The sequence below is a fragment of the Chelonoidis abingdonii genome, chromosome 4 (genome assembly GCF_003597395.2).
Source record: "Chelonoidis abingdonii isolate Lonesome George chromosome 4, CheloAbing_2.0, whole genome shotgun sequence".
NCBI classification, from domain to species: Eukaryota; Metazoa; Chordata; order Testudines; family Testudinidae; genus Chelonoidis; species Chelonoidis abingdonii.
The window spans coordinates 17,443,729-17,465,388 of record NC_133772.1 but is presented as its reverse complement, the minus strand read 5'-3'; the positions used below and the strand labels follow the sequence as shown (position 1 = coordinate 17,465,388).

The 21,660-nt window shown below is 52.0% G+C and overlaps 1 protein-coding gene across 4 annotated transcripts; it reads right to left on the bottom strand.

Annotated features, from left to right (window-relative positions):
- Positions 1–116: 116 nt before the first annotated feature.
- On the bottom strand, positions 117–21,382 carry LOC116817735 (uncharacterized). 4 transcript variants are annotated; one of them, XM_075064906.1, is made up of 15 exons: positions 21,018–21,382; positions 13,949–14,024; positions 12,984–13,127; positions 11,585–11,734; positions 9,976–10,125; positions 9,007–9,074; positions 8,307–8,434; positions 7,705–7,760; positions 6,653–6,772; positions 5,794–5,925; positions 4,915–5,040; positions 3,924–4,055; positions 3,474–3,605; positions 1,778–1,909; positions 117–948 (listed from the first exon to the last, which is right to left on the bottom strand). In XM_075064906.1, exons 2-15 carry the CDS (start codon positions 13,985–13,987, stop codon positions 766–768), a joined length of 1,692 nt encoding a protein of 563 aa, XP_074921007.1. In that variant the 5' UTR covers positions 13,988–14,024; positions 21,018–21,382; the 3' UTR covers positions 117–765. The 4 variants fall into 4 exon arrangements, with proteins under 4 accessions (XP_074921007.1, XP_074921005.1, XP_074921006.1 ...); XM_075064904.1 differs by lacking the exons at positions 13,949–14,024; positions 21,018–21,382 and having other exon boundaries at positions 671–948; positions 1,778–1,948; positions 8,307–8,430; positions 9,003–9,074; positions 12,984–13,259; XM_075064905.1 differs by lacking the exons at positions 13,949–14,024; positions 21,018–21,382 and having other exon boundaries at positions 672–948; positions 8,307–8,430; positions 9,003–9,074; positions 12,984–13,258.
- Positions 21,383–21,660: the final 278 nt, after the last annotated feature.

Below are 21,660 nucleotides of genomic sequence, written 5' to 3'. Positions count from 1 at the left end.
CTTGCGCCAAGCAGAGCCACCAGTCCCTCCTACGGGAGAAATACCCTACATTGAATGTTTTGAAACAAGCATAGAACAGCCTCAACCGAACAGGTGCTGCCTTTACACAGGAATGCTGATGGCACAGGGGCAGCTGCAGGGGGCACTCTGCCCATCACCTGCCATTTTATTTTTTAGAGTTAAAACAATTTTCTCCACAAACAAACACACATTTCAAAGTTCAGGGAAGACAAGCAGGGACTTTCAGGGACTCCTCTCCTTCAATGAAACCATGAGGCTCAGGGGCCACGATCCTGGTCGGGTGAAACTGCTGCAAGTGCTCTTCTGAGGAGGCTGTCGCCCATCACTCACAGCGTTGGCTTCAGTCAGCCCCGCCCAACAATCCCCGTACCTAGCCCCTGGCACCACTTACCCATCCCCATGGTTACTGACTCCTTCGGCCCTAGCACCGCTCAGCCCTCCCCCAGGCTGTCTCCTCCCCTCCCCTTCCCAAATTACTAACCCTCCCCCACCATGTCAAGCCAACAGCCCCTTTCCTGTTACATGCCATTGTCCAGCATCAGCACCAGGACTGCAGCCCTCCACGCTGGGACTCTGCTCCCTCTCCATCGTCTCCAGCTGCAGCCGCACAAGTCCACAGCTGCTGGTTTCTCATCCCAGCCAGAACCACCGCTGGGGCTTCAGCCCCAGTCCCCAGCAGCACTCCCCCCTCCTCCCCCCCATCAGGCTCAGAGCCGGAGCAGATGTCTCCTGCTGTGCCGTCTCTCAAGAGCGGGTGGAGCCTGAGTCGTAGCTGCAAATGAAGCGCTCCAGCTCCTGCAGGCAGTGGCCCCCGACCTGCCGCAGGTTGGCCCGCAGCGCAGACCCCATCGCCGCCTCCATGGAGGGCTCTTTGTGCAGCAGCATGGTGGCCACCACAGCAAAGGCCAGGCTGGATTGCTGGTAGGACTGCAGGGAGGGGAGAAGGGGAGCTTGTCAGATGAGGCGGTGGACAGGCAAGTTCCTAAACTCAACCTGGGTGCCCGAGATTCCCCCAGATGTACTGAGCCACCCTACGACTCAGGCCAGTCGCACCCCCTAGGGCTAGGGCAATAATACGCTTTCATTGATCCCGGCTGCTGGCATGATGAAGCTCTGCTGGGCAGCCCGAGGACCTCTCCCTGCTCCTGTCTGGCCATTCCCTCCCTCGGCCCAGAACACTTTGCTACCCTGAGAACCTTGCAAGGGGTCAGGCTCTGGAGCCTCAGCTAAAAGGGTGACAGATGGGCCAGCCAGCCAGTCACCTGGGAGTGTTAAACAACAGGGCAAGCCCTCAGACTGCTCCCAGTCCCTGGCCGTTTAAGCCACTCTCCAGCAGAGTGTGAATCCAGGAGGAAGAATATTTTTCGCGTACAGTGATGGCCACAGGCACCAAAAACGAATCAAGAAGGAGGACAGGGCTAGGAGTGAGGTTGCTCTGACTTCCTGGCACCAAACTCCCTAGTCCTGAACTGCTCCTGGCTGGCGGTGGGGTTTTACCTCTAACCTCACTCTTCCCAACCCAGGATCACACTGGTCATTCATGGATAGCAGACACACGAAACACCCTCCCTGAACCTATTGCACCTGCTTTGAAGCCCTCACTGCAGCTGTTGCAAGGGATTTGGGGCAGGCCATGCAGATGACAGAGGTGGTTTGCGAGGGGAAGGGAAACCCAGATCCTGCCACATCAAGAGCCTCAATGCATCTAGGTCGGACCCGGCTTCCGGGTGAGCAAGAGGGGACAGTTAGAACTTACCAGCTCAATTTCTTCCTTTCTGGCCAGTATGGTAGCAGAACGAAGGTACTGCATGGTTTCCGCTGAGGTAGCCAGAGCAGAGCAGGCCTGGTAAGGACAGCCTGCGTTCTCCTGATGAGCGGCCAGCTGCTCCTGCGTTGATTTCAGACAGGGTGAGGGAAGGAGGTTAACCTGCTCTGGGGGAAGACAGGGTTGGACGTTTGCAGGTACATGAGCAAACAGGGCTACTGACAAATTAAATCTTCCCCAAAATCAAATCCAATAGTGAGTGGAGAAGCCAGGGATAAACTCTCCCCCTCATTGCTTGGTGAAAGTGGGAGCATTAGAGGGATGGCTGTAGAATATTTTAAAGCATTTTTCTGAGCTTTATGCCACCTGCCCCAGCCTCCTGTCTGGGTAGCAAGAGGAAGTTTCCCTTTAAAAAAGAACAGGGGGTGACAGAAACGGGCACCAGTCCAAGTCAGCTGCGATGAAAAGTCGTTACAGTCGGATCGCTGTTCTTGTCCCTTATGTGAAAGGAGATTGTAGTAAATGAAGGTGGGGTAGCTCCCTTTTATGGACACCCAGCCAGCCAGTTAGCTATGAAATCCCTCTTAGTAGCTGTTCTCTACTTGCTTTACCTGTAAAGGGTTAAAAAGTCCTCAGGTAAAAGGAAAGGAGTGGGCACCTGACCAAAAGAGCCAATGGGAAGGCTAGAATTTTTTAAAATGGGAAAAAACTTCCCTTTGTCTGGTCTGTTGTTCTCTGGAGCCAGGGGAAAGAGCAGAGACAGGGCTGGGACTCTGCTGGAAAAAGCTTTTTGGCAGGTATGGAAATCATCAGATCATACCTAAAACCTCCTCATGAATCGGAAAATGTCTAGAAAGATGTGATTAGGTTTATTTTTGGTTATGTCTTATGGGCTTGTGGACTCCTCTGTGCTAACCCCAAATGCTTTTTTGTTTGGCTTGTAACCTTGAAGCTGGACCTCAAGAAGGTTATTCTTGACATTTAATTTTTGTAAGTGGGTTTTTTAAATATAGCAAAAGCCTAAGTTCCAGATGTATTTTCTCTCTTTTTGTTTTTAATAAAATTTACCTTTTTTTTAAGAACAGGATTGGATTTTTGGTGTCCCAAGAGGTTTGTGCACATATTGTTTAATTAGCTGGGGGCAACAGCTAATTTCCTTTGTTTTCTTTCTCAGCTCTTCCCTGGAGGGGGGATGAAAGGGCTTGAGGGTATCCCACAGGAAGGAATTCCCAAGTGCGCCTTCCTGGGTCCCAAGGGGTTTTGCATTTGGGTGGTGGCAGCATCTACCCATCCAAGGGCAGAGAGAAGCTGTAACTTTGGGAGTTTAATACAAGCGTGGAGTGGCCAGTATTGATTTTTAAAATCCTTGCAGGGCCCCACCTTCTGCGCTCGAAGTGCCAGAGTGGGGAACCAGCCTTAACAGACACTGACGGCTCTCAGTCCAGTTCACGGTGGGCAGGCGCCCCTGGTACAAAAACCACCACCACGGACAGCCCTAGCAAAGCTGCCAAGAAATTAATGGCTCACGGGGATGTTTCCCAGAATCTACTGCCTTGGCACCTGCTTTGAAGCATCCGTGCAAAGGATTCTGGGGCTGTTTTGGGAAACAAAAGCGGGCTGGGCTTTTAATCTCTCCCTGGTCTAGGGTGCCAACCTGGGAGAATGGGGCAAACAGCTTAGTTCATACCAGCTCAATTTCTTCCTTTCCCACGGGAGGCAGCTCCTCTGTGATCTCAGACCAGATTGGAGGTAAAGCAGCTAGAGCAGAGACAGCCTGGCTGAGAAGATCTGGGGCCTTCAGGTTGTCTTCCAGCTGGAGCTGTGGAGATTGCAGGAGGGATGAGGGAGGTTATGCCATTCCAGAGGCACCTCCTATGGCGGCAGTGAAGACACTGACAAATCAAAGCTGGGCCGTGGGAACGTTCCCCAGAACCCTTAGCGTGGGTTAGTCTTGTTACCTCCACTGATGCACGGCTGGGGTAGCACAGAGGATTCTGGGAACAAGCATCAATTCCATGGGATGGGGCAGGCAAATGGAAGTGTGTAATGTGTGGGAAGAGGGCATCAAACCCCACCTTATCCTAAGGCCCCAGTGCATCTGATCCAAGGAGAAGGAGAAGGGAGAGTGAGTTCATACCATCTCAGTATCTTCTGTTCTGATGGGATGAAGCTCCTCTGTAGTTTCAGGTGAGGCTGGGGGCTCATCAGCCAGATCAGAGCCGGCCTGGCTGGGATCGTCTGTGGCTTCGTGGCTGGCTTCCAACTGGACCTGTGGAATTTTCAGATGGAGTGAGGAACAGTTAGATTGTCCCAAGGGAGGATGGGGCTGTGGGTGCATGAGCAAAACAGGAGCACCAGAAGCTCCAACACTGCAACCAAACTTTGCAGCTTCAGGGCAGATTCTGCAGGGATAAAATCCCTCTGACGTCTCACAGCAACTGGGAGCATTACAAAGACGACTGTAATAATAATCCCTAGCGCTTAGCTAGTGCTTTTAATCCCTAGAGCTCATAGCGCTTGACAAAGGAAATCAGTATCATGAGTCCCATTTTACTAATGGGGAAACTGAGGCACGGGGAGGGGAAGTGACTCACCCAAGGTCACCCAGCAGGCCAGTGGCACAGCTGGGAACAGATTCCAGATCTCCTGCATCCCAGTCCAGTGTTCTAGCCATTAGACAACACTGCCTCCTATTCCATACCACAGAACACATGAAACGCACTTGCGACCCAAGTTAGGGGAGGGGGTAGACTCCTATCTGAGCAGCCTTGCACCTCGACGTCACCAGCGATGTAACAGTGCTACTGCTGGACATATGTCCTCATCCCCATCATCCCCCTTGGTTGCACTTAACTGTGTCCTGGACTGCCTTAGCAGAGTCCAAAGGACTGAATGGACCATGCAGATGCTACCCACAAACTTTTGCACGAGTTGTCTTGGAAACTCCTTTGAAGCACCACTGCAGCTGGCGCCAAGGCTTATGAGGTGTGTTTGGGACTTAATGGCAATCCACTGTCAATCAATGCCAGGTGGGCATGAGGAAGGGACTTCAAATCCCATCTCCCCCCAGAGCACCAACACATCTGACCTTGGGGAATAGCTGAAAGGGGGGAAGGATTAGCTCATACCAGCTTGATTTCTTCCTCCGGGAGACAAAGATCCTCTGGGGTGTCAGCCAGGACTGAGTCAGTTACCAGAATGCAGCAGGCCTGGCTGTGATTGTCTGCAGCCTCAGGACTGGCCCCCAGCTGGACCTGCAGAGATTTCAAACAGATGAGGACAGTCCCAGGGCAGGATGGGAGTGTGGGTGCAGGAGTGAACAGTGGTTCTGGAAATGCTGACAGTCAATCAGAATCTGTGGTTCTAGAGGAGATTCAGCAACTGGAGAAGCCCGGAATAAAATCCACCCCCATCCCATTTCTCTCTGCAATGGGGAGTGTTGCAGAGACGCACGCAGAACATTCCTTGTGTACGATTTCCAGCTTGCTGCTGCACGAGAATTCAGGCTCCCCCTGAAAACCAGCCTATTGATGCAGAGCCATCCGGTGCCCTGCGTGAAGTGAGTTTGGTGGGTCTCAGCCCGAACTCCCCCCAGACAGCTGCCCAAGCCACAAAAAGCTGACATCATCATTAGCCTCCTTTACAGTGAGTCTTGGCAAAGTGTCCCAAGATTAAAGGGGAAGAGGCTCCCCAGAATCCTTCACACTGGCTGCTTTGATATCCTCCTTGCTGTGCTGCCACAGCCATCACTAAGGATGCGGGGCTGCTTCTGAGATCCAAAGGGGAGCCCTGCACAAGTCACGGTGGGCGAGTGAAAGGAAGCAACACGTAGGGACAAGGGGAACCAAATCCCATCCTGTCCTCCTCAGACTGCAAACTCCTTTGGGCAGCAAGTGTCCCTTTGTTACAGGTACATACAGCACTTAGCATGTGGAGGCTATTGCAATGCCCTAGGGCACCAACACATCTGCTGCAAGCAGAGTGAGAAGAGCCAGGTGAGTTCCTACCAGCTCAATTCCTTCCGTTCCCAAGGGATGAAGATCCTCTGTGGTTTCGGGTGAAGCTGGGGGTTCAGTATCCAGTGCAGAGCTGGCCTGGCTGGAAGGGTCTGTGGCTGTCTGGCTAGCGTCCAGCTGGACCTACAGAGGTTTCAGATGGGATGAGGGAAGGAGGTTAAACAATCAGAAGAGGATAGCAAACTGGTGAGCTTGCGTTTCATCTGCCCAGGCTACAGATGGGCATAAGACTGCCAGTCCAGCAGCTTTTACCAGCACTTAATTCACACCCTCGCTACAGCAGAACAATTGCCAGTCTGTACCTAGGTCCAAGAAAGGGGAATTGAATCTCCTCCTAGCAGGCTGCTGCTGTGCCTGAGGTTCATCTCAGTGTCTCCAAGAACTTGACTGAGCACTCAGCAAGGAGATGAAAGGGGAAATCGTACTAGGGACTTCTCTGCTGGAACAGAGGGCGGGGCAGCCAGCAGCAGCCTGCTGCAAAATGGCCCTGGTAAGGTTGCTGCCGCTTGCCTTTGCCAAATATACAGGGCCAATCCCAGCAAGGCATGCTGGGAAAAAGAAGTTCCAATAAGACAGTGATCTTGCTCTAAGAGAGTGAGTAGGCACCAAAAAGTGCCTAGGGAAATGGGCTGTTCCTCTTATCTTCATGTATGGCCCCACCTTAGATTGGAAGCTCTTTGGGGCAGGGACAATACCCGCCTTTCTCCCCGTACTATGCAGTATCCGAGTGTCACATAAATCCCCTTACACCTGAGGGACTTAGGACACAACTTCGTCCTTGACACCCATCCATTGCCCAGGAAACCAGCCCGTTCTCTGCCCCACCCCTCCCCTCCCTGTGGCCCTTGACCTGGAGCGGTTTGGGTTCTTTCACTGGAGCTGCAGAGTCTTTCTTGGATTTTCCAGGCTTTTTGGGTGCTGCTGATTTCGTTTTCTCTGTCTTAGAAGAAACAGTTTTCTTTCTACTCGACTGTAGGAAGGAAAAAGAGCAGAGGCTGGAATCACTCATGTCCTCCTGTGGCCTTCCATTACGGCCGTATCTTAGCCCCTCAGATACGTTAGTGTGTTTATCCTCGCCACACCTCTGCGAGGTCGGGCTAAGCACAGAGAGACTAAGTGATTCGCCTAAGGTCACACAGGGACACTGCGGCAGAGCAGGAACTGAATCCACATCTCTGAATTCCAAGGCTCAGGCCCTAACCACTGGTCCAGCCTTCCTGTCCTTGGCTAACAGCCTGCAGGTTTTTCTAGCTGTGGTTGGGAATTCCAGCGAGACTGTGGACATTTCCCTTCCCCTCCCTGGCCCACAAAGGGTCCTTGGCTGAAAGACAGCGGGTCAGACTTCCCAAAGTCACCTCCAGGGGTTGGCTGCCCAGTCCGTATTCAATTGCCGCAGGAACCAGAAATCCCAATCCCTCAGTCAGCTTTGGAGGCACCAGCCTGTCTTTCCAGACTGCAGTTCACCAGATGGGGGTGGGGGCGACCGGGATCTAGCTTTACGGGGCTTGCTGCTCTGGGGAATGCCTACCACAAGCAGCTCCACAGCAACTACAGGCCAAGTTCTCCCCTCGGTTACGCTGAGGGAGCCCCACTGACTGGGACATGCTCGTGTAAGGGGGGAGGATTTAGTCACACCTGGGGGGTGCACACCCTGTGTCTGCTTGGTATACCCACAGGCAGTCAACCTCCAGGGCTGGCCAGGTAGCGCAAGCAGGAACCCCAGCGACGAGCAGGTTGGTTATAAAACCACTTCCTCCCCACCGGCTCCTCGGCCCCCTACCCAGCTGGGGCGCAGAGAAGCTTGAGGGACTAGACCCCAGGACCCAGCTCATCCCCTCCGCCGCCCTCCTGGTGGGAAGCAGCCGACAGAGAGGTAGCAGAGACACGCCGCTCTCCTCTTACCACTGAGAATCTCTCTGGGGAGCGGGAGGCCGATGACCTGGACGACTTGAACTTTTCTGCAAAGAGACCAATGGAGACAGAATGAGGCAAACAGAACCAGGGGGCAGCAGGGATGCTGGGCCTTCGGCGGCTGGGCCACGTTCCTCCTCCTGAGTGAGGGGCAGGAGCTCTGGTTTTAACACTGAGACGCCTTCTGCCCTCCAGTCTCAGCCCATGCTGAGTGGAGAAAAATCAAACGGGTCCTCCTGGGCCACTCCTCAGCCCAGGCAGACTCTGCCATCTAGCCTCTCCTATGGGCTTCAGGCTTCCTCCTTCCACCCTTGAATCCTTCTCCTAACAGAGCCACATGCCAGCAGCTGTGGTCCACAATGCCCTGCTTGCAGCTCTTTCTGGGACCCCTGCAATAGATCCCTGGGGATCCAGGCCCTGCTCCCAGGCTAGAGAGACCTCGGTGGCAGGCAGAACTGGCAGGACTTTCTCACCCAGTGCTGAGCCACTGGAATGCAGCTCGGGATGGGGCACTGCCACCCAGGGGCTGTTTCCTGGGGCTGAGGAGCCCATGTGGCATATGGCCTAGGCACCCCCATCCCCGAGGGACTGACCTTTGGAGGAGTAAGATTGAAAGTGGTGGTAGTGAGGAGTGAATTTCCCTCGGTAGCCGCCTCGGAAAGGACCGCGGTGATGCTTCCAGCCGCGGCCATGGTACTTCCTGGGGAAGAAGTCTTGCTCCCTGTGGAAGGAACAGGTGGCCCCGTGAGTAGCTTCTCTCTGAGCCAACCCCCATCTGAGGCTCCAGACAAAGGCAGAGCCAGGTCTCCTCTGGCATTCAGATCCCACTCTGGTGCTCCAACCTCCAGGGCTGGCCCGCTACTTTTACCTTTCCCCAGGCCAGCACGCTCATTTCCTCCTTCCCCTGGTATCTACCCCCTGGCAGCCCCACCCGTGTCCTTCCCCTTCTCCCTCCAGATGAGATTATCCTCCTTAGAGTGGTTCTCCCTGGACTGTCACAGCTGGAAAGCGACAGCGATGGCAACAGGCCAGCCAGGGATGAGCCTGAGAAAAGTGGGATATCCTGGGATCACTTGAGTGCAGAACGGGGGTCACGCCAGCACTGCAGGGGTTGGATGTGCTCTTTGGGCAGCCCTCACCTGGGATCCAGCTCACTCAGCGAACCTCTCTGTTGGGCCAGCCTTGGAATTTCAGAACCTCAGCTCCCCAGGCAATAGGCCCATCCCAGCATCCCCACCAGCCAAAACACCCTGCTCCCGCTGCCACCCAAGCGCCTCCCCTGCTGACACCTGCCTGTCCCAGGAGTTGCCATGTTCCTCCCTTGATACTGACTCTGGGCAGTGCTGGTTAGGTGGCGTGGCCTGAGAAAAGAGACACGTGTTACAGAGGTTGTGGGGGCAGCAGGGTGACTCTGGATGCTTTGCAGACGCTCAACAAGGCAGAGCAGGGGGAGACCTGCTCACTCTGCCTTCCTGAGCAAGGAACAGAGCCCAGGCGTCCTGATTCCCAGACACCTGATCTAAACACCAGGCAACACTCCCCTCCCAAGATCTGGGGATAGAACCCAGGCGTCCTGGTTCCCAGTCACCTGATCTAAGCACCAGGCAACGCTCCCCTCCCAAGGTCTGGGGATAGAACCCAGGTGTCCTGGTTCCCAGTCACCTGCTTAATACAGTTGACCATGCTACTTCTCTGGAAGTGACTCTTATGAAATGTGACAACTCAGAACAACAGCAGTCGGAGACAACGCACCAGCCATAGTGCAGTATAAGAGGGGCGAGGGGGGTGCATGCACACTGGGGACATGTTTGCTCAGCACCAGTCCCTCAGCAAAGAACCATCAGGACATGGATGTGCATGGGTCATGCTCCAGGGGTCAGTGAAGGGAGCTAGGTGCTTGGGTCAGGGCAGAGCCAAATGACAGATGGCTAGATCTGCAGGCTCAGACTTGCCAGATTCACCAACATACAGTGCGCCCCATGAGAGTCTGTGTACAGTGATAAAGAAATCAGCTCCAGCAGGTCTCCTGCAGAACATGACAGAGGACAGACTACATGGTGTTTCGCCCAGAGTTTCCAGGGTGGGACCAGAACTCCCTCTGGTTTGTCCAGCACAGGAAGGCTCCGTTCACTTGAGATCCCCAGAGCTGTAACCAGCACTATCAGCCCTGCAGAGATTATACTAGTGTTATTTCTTGCCCCCCCCCAAACCCCAGTCTGACCGCTGCCCATCTCTCATGGGCACAACCCAGACCCCACTTACCGAGTGCCACCCATCCCTGAAACCGTCCTCATGTCTCCCAGGTTGGTTCTCCCACCTGGCGGGCTGCTGATGGTCCTGGGGTGCCCAGCATCCACCGTTGTCACCCCCATAGAAGTCAGCGGGGTAGGGTTCAATGTCTTGGGAAAAGGGCTGCAAAGACCCAACACCGTGAGGTGAGGGAAGTCCTGAGTGAGACACATGGGGATGCACGACCTGCCCGTGTGTCACAGGGACAGAGATCTCATTCACAAGGATTCCCACAGTGGATCAGAGTAGGGAGGGGGGCCATCTACTCCAGCATCCCGTCCCCATCAATGACCAGTACCACCTGCTTCAGAGGAAAGTGCAGGAATCCCTGCAATGAACACTATGGAATAACTGGACCAGAGGGGAATTTTCTGCCTGACCCCATCAGTTAGTGGCTGTCTCGTCCCCTGAAGCCTGAGGGTTTGTAGCCTTTACATGGTATTTTTATCCTATGGACTACACCTGTGGAAGCTCACTGCCCCTATGAATGTCTCATCCTCTTGGAAATCCTACAGAGCTCTTGCCTTCAGTATGATACCCTGCGGCAATGAGTTGCACAGGTTAATTTATATCCCCAGACTAAACAGTGTCTCCTTTTAGGAGCTTTCAGTTTCCTTCCAAGGTCGTTGGCTGTGTCCTTGTTCTTGGACCAGCTGGGAAGGTCAGCAGGCCCCACCGATTTACCGTCTCCCCCATTTCTTATGTTACACCTGTCTCTCAGGGGTTCCCTCCTTGTTAAATCACAGAGGGAAGGTGGGCGGGGTGGTTTCAAAGGGAGCTCCCAGGGGTGTCAGCTGGAGGATCGCTATTCCAGAGGGTGACACCTAAGCACAAAGGTGCAGCGACTTGCCACAGGTCCCACAATGAGCCAGTGGTAGAATCAGGAACAGAACCCAGGTGTCCTCACGCCCAGGCCCCTACTCTAAACTCCAGACCAGAACACGGAGTGAACTGTACGAAACCAGATGGCTTGGAGCGGGAGCACTAAGAGGAACACCACCTGTGAGGACAGGGGTCTTGGGTCCAGATAGAAGCCTCTCGCCCTTTCTCTCTCCCAGTGGCAATCCTCTTCCTCTGCCCGCCCCCCTTCAAGTGGGGGGCATTAGCACTTCAGGCCCTTGCTAATCCCCACAAGCCTGATCATCTCCCCTCCCCTCCTTGCTCTTGCTGGGAGAGAGTCAAGCCCCCACCAGTGTAACACCATGGCCTGCCCCCAGACTTCATAGCCCTTGGGTGACAGAGGCTGGTCAGGACATCAGCAAGAGGCAGTGGTGACCCTCAGACCCTGCCGGGGCTCCCCATTGTCTGCACTGTGCTCCTGACCTGCCCCACCTCCTCCGACGGTTAGTTCCTGACTCCCTTAATACTGGGGTCTGAATTCCTCACTTCCTATCCCTCCAGAAGGATCCGTTCATGGGCGTTCCCCCCACACAGCCGTGACCAACTCGAGCAGCCAAGCAGAGATTGCTCTGCTCACTTCCAAACAAACCAGGAATTCTCCCTGCCACTCACAGCCCTTGCACTGTCTGTGTGAGCACAGCGGTGCACCAGGGCTCAGCCTGGACCCCTGAGTTGGACTTACCGAGTGCCAACCACCCCTGAAGCCTTCCTCGTGCCTCCTGGGTTGGTTCTCCCACCTGGCTGGCTGCTGATGGTCCTGGGGTGCCCAGCGTCTGCCCTTGTCACCCCCGTAAAAGTCAGCGGGGTAGGGTTCGATGTCTCGGGAAAAGGGCTGCAAAGACCCAACACGTGGGGTGAGGGCAGTCCTGAGTGAGACACATGGGGATGCACGACCTGCCCTTGTGTCACAGGAACTGAGGTCTCATTCATAGGGATTGCCAGATTGGATCAGATCCGGGAGGGGGCATCTACTCCAGCATCCCATCTCCATCAGTGAGCAGCACAAGCTGCTTCAGAGGAAGGTGCAAGAACCCCTGCAATGAACACTATGGAATAACTGGCCCAGAGGGGAATTTTCTGCCTGACCCCATCAGTTAGCGACTGTCTCGTACCCTGAAGCATGAAGGTTTGTAGCCTTTATGTGGTCTTTTTATCCTGTGGAATGTAACTGCAAATATTCACATTATCCCCACCAGTAAATGTCTATTCCCCTTTGAACCTGACTGAACTCTAGGCCCCAGATTAATTAGGTGTACTGTAAACACAAGGACCTGCTCCAATCAATTTTAATCAATGTCCTCTTGCTCCTGTGCGATGAAGGAAGGTGAATAGGAGTGACCCATTTACCTTTTCTCAGCCAGTCACTGTTTGTGCCTCACCGTTGCTGCTTCATCACAGTAGCAAGGGATGCATCTGGGGCATTTAACTGTGAGGTAGGTGGGCAAGCCCTGTTTGTTTGTGATTAACTGCTGGGGGAACCGAGGCAAGAAGAGGTCGAGTGACTTGCCAAGGGTCACACAGCAAGTCAGTGGCACAGCCAGGATTAGAGCCCAGGTGTCCAGTCACCCAGGCCCCTGCTAGGGCACTCTGCTTCAATGGGAGCGAGTGGCAGGAATGGCCTGGAACAACAGCAGTCAGAGGCAGGCGATACACCTAAGATGTTCTGCTGGGATGCATTAGCAGGAAGGATACTGGCTCACCTCCTAAGGACCAATCAAGCCCGGGCGTGTAACACCTTGGCCTATTTCTATGGCTTGGTGGGTTTGTGACCCCTGGGAAGCAAGGCCAGATCAAGACTTCTGGCAGAGCCAGTCTGGATCCCCTACCCCGCTGCCTCAGTCTTCCTGACCAGCCTAACATCCACTCCACCTGGGTTCAGGAAGGCTCCACTCATTTGCATGCGGGTCACAGAGCTGTGACCAAGCAATGATTGCTTATGCCTGCTCCAGGAATTCTCCCCGGGGCATCGTCCTCACTACCCACGTCCTCTGCTCATGCCCTAGCCCCAGCTCAACTGCAGCCCACTTCCCACACTCTGCCTGGACACAACACCCATCCAGGCTCAGCCCAGACCCGCTTACCGAGTGCCACCTGTCCCTGAAGCCTTCCTCGCGTCTCCCGTGTCGGTAATCCCAGCTGGCTGCCTCCTGACGGTCCTGGGGCGCCCACCCCATGCCCTCGTCATCCCTGAGAAAGTCGGCAGGGTAGGTGGAGGGGCTGATGTCCTGAGGGCAGGGTTGCAAAGATGAGACATGTGGCACAGGGGTGAGGGTAGCAATGAGCATGGCACATGGGGAGGCAGGATCTTCTCCTTTACCTCAGTGACAACGGTCTCCTTGCTGCCTCTCAGCAGGTGGATCGTGGGGGGCACAGTTACATGGGTGGGAACTGCTACATTTTTAACCTACCGCTAGACTGAAACTCCTCTTATTCCACACGTTCTTCCCACCCCAAAGCATCCCAGCAAACACGAGACAAGTCAGCAGGACCCCCAAAGGTGCAGCTTCTGATGTAGGAAGGCTAGAGCTGTTCCCAGTGCCATGACACAAAGCCTGGTGGAGACTCAGAGACAGTGGATTTACACCAGAGATAGAGCTTGCTGTGTAGCTACAGAAGAGGTGCGACTGGCCCCCAAGTTCATCTCAACTGACCGTTAACTCTGGAGCCGAATGAGGGGGATGTACAATATTTGACCCCAGCAGCCATTTCGCTACTGGGTTGCATTGGTGGAAACAACCCAGCTATTCAGGGAGCCTGGGCAGGGACTGGGTGGAACACCACCATTTCCCTCCCCCATACACACTCCTGCTTGGACAGAGAGGAAAGTAGACTGAGAAGGGAGAAAACCAGGTGTCTCCTGTCACTGGTAACCTTATTGTTCTGTCCATGTTTACAACTCCCCCCCTCTCCCCAGCCAGATCCAGGGCTCGCTGAACCATCTGGAAATTAACTCTTTGTCCCCCATGGAACAAGCTGATTCTGCAATGGTCCCACCTCCGCCCCCTGCACCAGGTTCTGCCATCTCCTTCCCTCCAAAGCCACTTACATGGAAGAAACCATTTGGGCGCCCTCTTCCGGGGAACATCCTGTTGCTCAAGGTGAAACCCCTCCACGTTCAAGCCCTGGGAGAAAAGGGGTGGGGAGGGAAATGTGTTGTGAGTTCAGATGATTAACAACTGAAATCCCACATAACTCAATCAATCAATCAGCACAGACAGGCCACACATCCCCAGCCCAGAGAACAGTTCAGTGGCAGGGGTAGTGAGAGGGTCCCGCTATTTCCAAACTACCCTCCAGACCTCAGCCCTTCATACCCCACTTGTTTATCACCGCTGAAGCTTGACGGTTAGCTCCACCGACTTCCTTTTCCATTTCGGTAACACTCCTCGCTTTGCCTTTAGTACATTTCCCTGCCCTTAGGGCATGTTTTCTAAAATTCAGTAGGATCACAGACCTGTCTGCCACACCAAAGTCAGCTGCTACTCATTTTCCATGATTTCTCTTATCGGAATTATGCAACAGTTTGTTGGTAAACCGTACAGTCAATTGCTTGTTATGAAATATACTCAAGAGAGTAAATAACCGGTCAGTTAGATTTATGGCTCAAAGTCAGTAACGGTGGAACAGAGGAAAAAAGGTTCAGTATGATACCAGTTTCCAGGAAGCAGGCTCATGCACTGTGGTTACAAAGAAGGCATGGGTCCAAAGTTACACCCCCCAAGCGATCCTTTTCTGTCCAACCTATTCACAAGAAACAAGACACCGTATGCATCATCTGAGGCTAGATTTAGCCAATCATCTTTCTACCTTGTTTTTTCGGTACCATGCTGTATCTGTTAGCTCTCCGTTCTGAACTCAGGCATTCCAGATGCCCAGGGCGTGAAGGCATGCCCTGGGCTTGTACCAGCGCAGAAAACTCATATATCTTGTCCTTATCTTTGAGACAGACATTCTGTTAGACTCGCAAAAGAGGTCTCCCTACGGGATAGGGAGCAGGCAGATACCGGACACAGTGTTGGTATATAATACTCTAAATGCTCTTTATTGATTACAAAACAAACCTTATTCACTCCACATTCACACCCCAAACATACTAGACCAGAGTCCAAAGGTTAGAATGGTCCCCATGGCCAGTTGAGATTCCTTCCAATCATCGGATCATAAGATGCAGGGAGCCGGCGAAAACCACATCTATATCCACATGGGACTCTGCATCGATAAGCGACTCCAATTTGCAGAAATCATAGGCAATCATTTATAGTCCATTCCGTCACATTGTCAGTTCTTCGTCTTTGTTTACTAGGCCTTCTACCCACACAATTCCAAAGAGACAACCCTGGGCAGGCCGCCATGATCCAAGACATGCCAGTTCCTCCAATTCTTATACAATTGTGTATCAGTCAAGCCAGTACTGTTTCCTTTTCTGCCGATTTTCCGTATTTTTCTCGGAACATAGATTGTTTTTGCACAAACAGTTCTAATAGTCCTTGACCTTAAGTTCTTGCTTCAGTTGTCAACTTACAACACATGTATTCATGTCAAGCACGCGTCATTCATACCAGGCCTCAATAACCTATAACATATTACTACATAAATATAAATATATATACATCTCCCAACAATTCCAAGTTTGGTCAGTGAGAGTAACTCCCTACCCGTTACTGTGGTAAAACATCCACATGTTCTGTTCCTGACAGTTTTACTATCTACTTAGGCCAAAGTTTACTTCAGCTAACGCAAGTTGCTGTAGGATACTCAGCACAAGTGTACAGGATTATAGAAAGACAGAGGCCAGTTCAGGCCATGTAACCACTTGAAATATAATCTAATGGTACAGTAGAACCTCAAAGTTATGAACACTAGAATTGACCGGTCAACCACACACCTCATTTGGAACCGGAAGTACACAATCAAGCAGCAGCAGAGACACCATCCCCACCCCCCCCAAAATAATACCAATACAGCACAGTACTGTGTTAAATGTAAACTACTAAAAAAATAAAGGGAAAGTTTAAAAAAAGATTTGACATGGTAAGGAAATTGTTTCTGCGCTTGCTTCATTTAAATTAACATGATTAAAAGCAGCATTTTTCTTCTGCAGAGTAAATTTTCAAAGCTGTATTAAGTCAATGTTCAGCTGTAAACTTTTGAAAGAACAACAATAATGTTTTGTTCAGAGTTACGAACAATCTCCATTCCCAAGGTGTTCACAACTCTGAGGTTCTACTGTATGTTGATATTGTTACTCCTGGGGGAATTCTGTGCCACTGCGCAATGCAGAATTTTGCAGAAATTAATATTGTGCATTCGGAATTTCCTTTCCCCCACAGAAATGGGCTGCAGTGCTGCTAGCTGCCACTAGCACATAGACGACACTGCTGGGGGCAGAGAGCTAGAGGGATCCTGACAACTACAGCTCCCAGAATGCCTTGAGGGAAGGAGAGTATGGCGCACAAAAAACTCAGCCTGGGACCGAGCATCAGTCTGTTTCTCCTTCTGGATCCCTGGGCTCTGTGGGGGAGGGAGCAAGCGTCTGGACAAGGGGGGGAACTGCGGCTGGGCTCTGGGGGGAAGGGTTATGGGTGTCTCCCACCCCTCCAGCTAGGCTCAGGGCGGGAAGGGAGAGAGTAATTGGATTGTTATAGGGGTTTCTTTAACTCTCTACTCCTGGGGGAATTTTTGTATGTCGGTCTGTACTGTTATAGACATACTTGCTGATAGGTATTTTGAAATAAATTACCAAAATAATTGAAACCGGCGTGATTATGTAGTGTTATTTTGACAAATAGAATTTGCACAATTTTAAAATATTGTGTGCAGAATTCTTAATTTTTTGGTGCAGAATTCCCCCAGGAGTAAATTATTGTGTGTTTAATGCATATTGATATACTTAGCCCAAACAGTACATATTGATAATGTGATATTTGTTTATTAGACTGGCATATATTGGTCAACAGGAGAGTCCTCTGTTAGTAGGTAAGCCAGAGTCACCAAATGACAGGGTGAGAGAGCACCATAGGGTGGTAGAGCACATGTCATGTCCCCTTCCAGGCCCTGTCTCCACAGGTTCATAGGGGGTGGCTTTCAGCCTAGCTGGCTCAATGGAGTTGGAGGAACCTGACTGAGAAGCCTCCTTACTGCTCATCATGAGTTTATACTGGCCCAGCTCTCAGATGGTGGCTGTGTGGAGCCTACACGACACTTGCCCTTAATGGAAATCCACTGCACGTCTTCAGGAACAGCTCCAGAGCATGTCCCCTAACTACCATTCCCACTACGGATGAAAAGCACTGGTGACAGGCGACCAAAGACCTGATACAAAGGCTACCGACACCAACTGTCCATTGACTGGGCCTCAGAGGTTGATCCTACAGCCTTCATTCACAGGAGCAGTCTTGCAAACTGGTGTGGGCAACTCTGGCAGTTCAATCCATTATGCTGAGCGTCTGCAGCAAGAAATATGGAAAACCCTCCCCTGCCCCACAGCACTGGCCTTAGGAGGGCACTTGCTGTCCTTCAGAGAACACACCCAAAACCCCCCATGGGCCCAGTCCTGGACCTGCAGCACACTGCAGATTGTTCTCCACCCCTACTGAAGGTGCTAAGCACTGACTGTACTTAGCCCCAGGAGGGGCCTGGGGCCTGTTATTTTTAGCCACTTTCATTCATTACACCGCCCAGAACTATCCCATGCAATTTTAAATGGATGCCTCAGATTTAAATTTGGCCTCAGCTAGACACACTGTAAATAGAAGCTTTTATAAAAACTATGACCAGTAGAAAGGATATTGCACATACAAAAATCCAGCGAAAGCTGTTTGAAATAGATAAACACTGTCCTGCCCTCTGCAGTCCAAACACTGGCCCATTAAGAGCCTGAAAGTGAAACTGACCATAAACAAAAATGAAACTGACGTCACCTATTTGCATTGTGAGAAATGGGACAGGAACTAGAAAACAAACTGGACGCCACAAAAAACAGCAGGGCCTGGGAGTGGGAGGTTATGGTTCTATTCCAGCTCTGGCACTGGCTCACTCTGTGACCTCACATCCCCTCTCTGGGCCTCAGTTTCCCGCCTGTAGAGTGGGCATGATGAAACTTCTGTGCCTTTATAAAGCACTTTGAGAGCAGGGGTGGCGGGACTGGCCATTCATTTTCAAAAGACACATGCAGTACTGCTGACCCCAAAGGTTCCAAAATCATGGAGTCAGGCCCCCCAAATCTTTAAATGTTTTCAAAAATAAATAATTTTGGGGGCTTCTTTCTATTTTCCGTCTGTTTTCTGGACCTTCAGGGTGCATTCAGGTCACAATTTCACCATTTTGTCTTTTAATGAAAATGAAGATTCTCAACTAATCACTTCTCTCTGAGTGCTGGAGCTTTAAGGCAAACAGGAAATATTGCAATAAAACCACCAGAGCAGGCAACACTGACTTGCCTCTCAAAATAGAGCATTTGATTCCGGGAACAATTACTTCAGTTTTTGAATAGGGAACTTGAAACACGTAAAATGCCCAGGCAGGCTGAGCACAGGGACAAGGTCCGTTTTTATAAATACTCCATTTTTATTTAAGATTGGTGGGGGAAGCCTTTTGTTTGAAACTTTCCCAATAGAAGTTGTGGACTTCCAAATTGTACACTTAGGATTTGTCCACACTTGACAGTTAATTCAGATTAAGGTAGGGTTTGGAATGAGAGCATCCACGCATGGAGTTTATCGGGAATACTTTATTGCTTTAAATTCACATGTTACCTTACACTGGATTAATTTGGATTTGTAGAAAAGCCCTTATTCTGGAATAAGGTTATGTCTACACTACAGATCTAAGGAGAGGCGGTAGCTCTGCCTGCAGGAGAGCTTCTCCAGATGACACAGCGCTGTCCATGTCTGCGCTTAACTTTTGTCGATCAGGGTGTGATTTGCACACCCCTCACTGACAAAAGTCTTACCAACAAAAGTGCTATTGTAGACATAGCCTTCAGGAAGCCCAGGAGTAAGGCTAGAATAGCAATTCCTGAATAACTGGCTGTCTCTTGTTTCCACACAGCACCCAGCATAATCAGGGTCGGTGGGCAGGACTACAAGCCAAACCCTTGGCACTCCGATCTGCCTGGTCTGCCTTTCCACAATGGCCCATCTTCCCGCCAAGGAGCAAAACGCGCTTTACAAACTGTAAAGCAGGGGTTCCCAAACTGTGGGCCGTGACACAGTCCTGGGTGCTCTGCCATCATGGGCAGCGGCTTTTTTGTGGGGCCAGCAGTGACGCCAACCATTGTGTGTCCAGGGCAGTTTCCTCATATGGGTTGGGTAATGGCCACCACGCCCTCCAGGCTCAGACAGGTGTAGTCCATGGTGCCCACGAAACACTGGGTGCCAGTGGCCACGGTAACTGTGTAGGACAGGCATGGCCTGGACCAGCGCGCACACAGCCACAAGGAGTGGAGATGCCCACGCTGTGCCAGCTAGGGACTGAGTGCACGGCTGGGCTACACCATCCTGAGCTACACCCGTCTCTGCACACAGCCCCTAGCTACCCCATTCCTCCACTGTGAGCTACCCCCATGGCCCCCATACAACCCCTAGTTAACCCATCCCTGCACCCTGAGCTACCACCCTGTCTGCACACAGCCCCTAGCTACGCCATCCCTGCACCGTGAGCTACTCCCACGGCCCGCATACAACCCCCTAGTTACCCCATCCCTGCACCCTGAGCTACCACCCTGTCTGCACACAGCCCCTAGCTACTCCCTGCCTGCACCCTGAGCTACACCCATCTCTGCACACAGCCCCTAGCTACCCCATTCCTGCTCCGTGAGCTACCCCCACGGCCCCCATACAACCCCTAGTTACCCCATCCCTGCACCCTAAGCTACTACCCTGTCTGCACACAGCCCCTAGCTACGCCATCCCTGCACCGTGAGCTACCCCCATGGCCCCCATACAACCCCCTAGTTACCCCATCCCTGCACCCTGAGCTACCATCCTGTCTGCACATAGCCCCTAGCTACCCCATCCCTGCATCCTGAGCTACACCCACCTCTGCACACATCCACCAGCTGTCCCATCTGCACCTTGAGATATCCCTTGACCTGCACACAGCCCCTAGCAACTCCCTGCCTGCATTCTGAGCTGGCTGAAATGCTGAAAATTGAAGATGAGATCAGGCTGAGTCTCACTAACATATGTCGCCAGCTGGAAAAACTGTGCAAGGAGAAGCTGGCACAGCCACCACATTAAGATGACTCCTGATCTGTACGTTATTTTATATTTGCATTTACAATATTTGATTCTTTTCTAATTAGTAGAGAATAGGACTGGGCCTTTACTTACACAGCACAGAAATGTAGCTATTATGCTAAAAAAAATTGAAAACACAGTATCGTGTCCAAAGCTGGACGCCGATTTTGTTTTAAAATCAAACCACACAATGTGTTTGTCAACAATTTTGTTAACACCGTTATGTTGCTGAGTGTTCAGTTTTTATACAAAATTATGTGTTGAACACCCCATTTGACTCTCAACATTTTTTTAAAGTGTGGTTTTACTCAAACTGTTTGGTTTCGAAGATCTTGTGGCATTTCTCTGAGGGCGGAGCACTAGGGATTTCTAGCATAACAATTGTTTGTATTACAATGCAAAGGAAACGTTCATTGTTTATTTACAGTGGTATGGTTTATATGGATGTAACACTTAACAGGGATAATTGTCCTCGAGAAGCATTAAGAGTGCGCCCCAGGCCTCACAGGTAGGCCACAGGGGGGAAAGTTTGGGACCCCCCTGCCTTAAAGGCTTTACAAACACGAAGGGACCCATCACCCTGCAGGAAGGGAGGCAAGGGCGCATTTTGCTAACAAAAGCCAGGACAGGCAAAGCACTTTGCTAACCTACATTTTCATCAGCCTTTGCAAGTGGGGCATCCCTTGCTATAGAGCAAGGGGTGGGGTTGTTACCTTACCCTTCCCCAGATGCGGCATACACAGACACACACACCCTTTTGCAGGATATAATATAATCAGGACGCTGATACTTTGCACACACACATGGGTTTTTTCTGCAATGATCCCCAAGGCTTTGCAATGCACCAAACACATCAAAAATCCTAAGGCTACTTACTCCGCTCTGACTCTTGCATCCCACGCAGTTCACTCACCCCAACTCCAACGGCCACGGCTGGGCACCCAGGCACAGATCAGCTGAGCCACAGTGGGTGGGGTCGGGCCAGGGGAGCTACTCCAGGCCCCACAGCTAACAGGCGTCGGTCTAAGTCTGGACTGGAGAGACCGGACCTCCCACTGCAAAGTTAGCAGCACTGCCTAGGAATAAATGCACATCACATGCCTGGCCTTGCCTGCTCCTGGGCAGCTGGGGGGAGCAGCCCTCTCAGAAACCATGTGCCCGCAGTGTCTGGCTGCAACTGCATGGAGCGGAGGGGAAACGGAAAACTTCAGTTTCCTTCCAGCGCAGACAGCAGGAGACTTGAAGTATTTCTGCTGACTCCCCTGCAATGAGCCTCGCCTGGAGAGGGGAGGGGGGGACACGAAAGCCTGCGGCTGCTGATTGCCCTTGATGGATGGATGTTGTGGTCCCACCCAGGAACCCTTTTGCAGGATATATTAACACCGCACGGAAGGGAAGTGCTGCTGAGGTGTTAGGGGTTGCACCTTTGCAGTTGCTAGTGTGTGACACTGGAGACAAGTTCCCCTGAGGCCCAAGGACCAGGATAGCAGGTGGCATCTCCCTGAATCAAACGAACCTG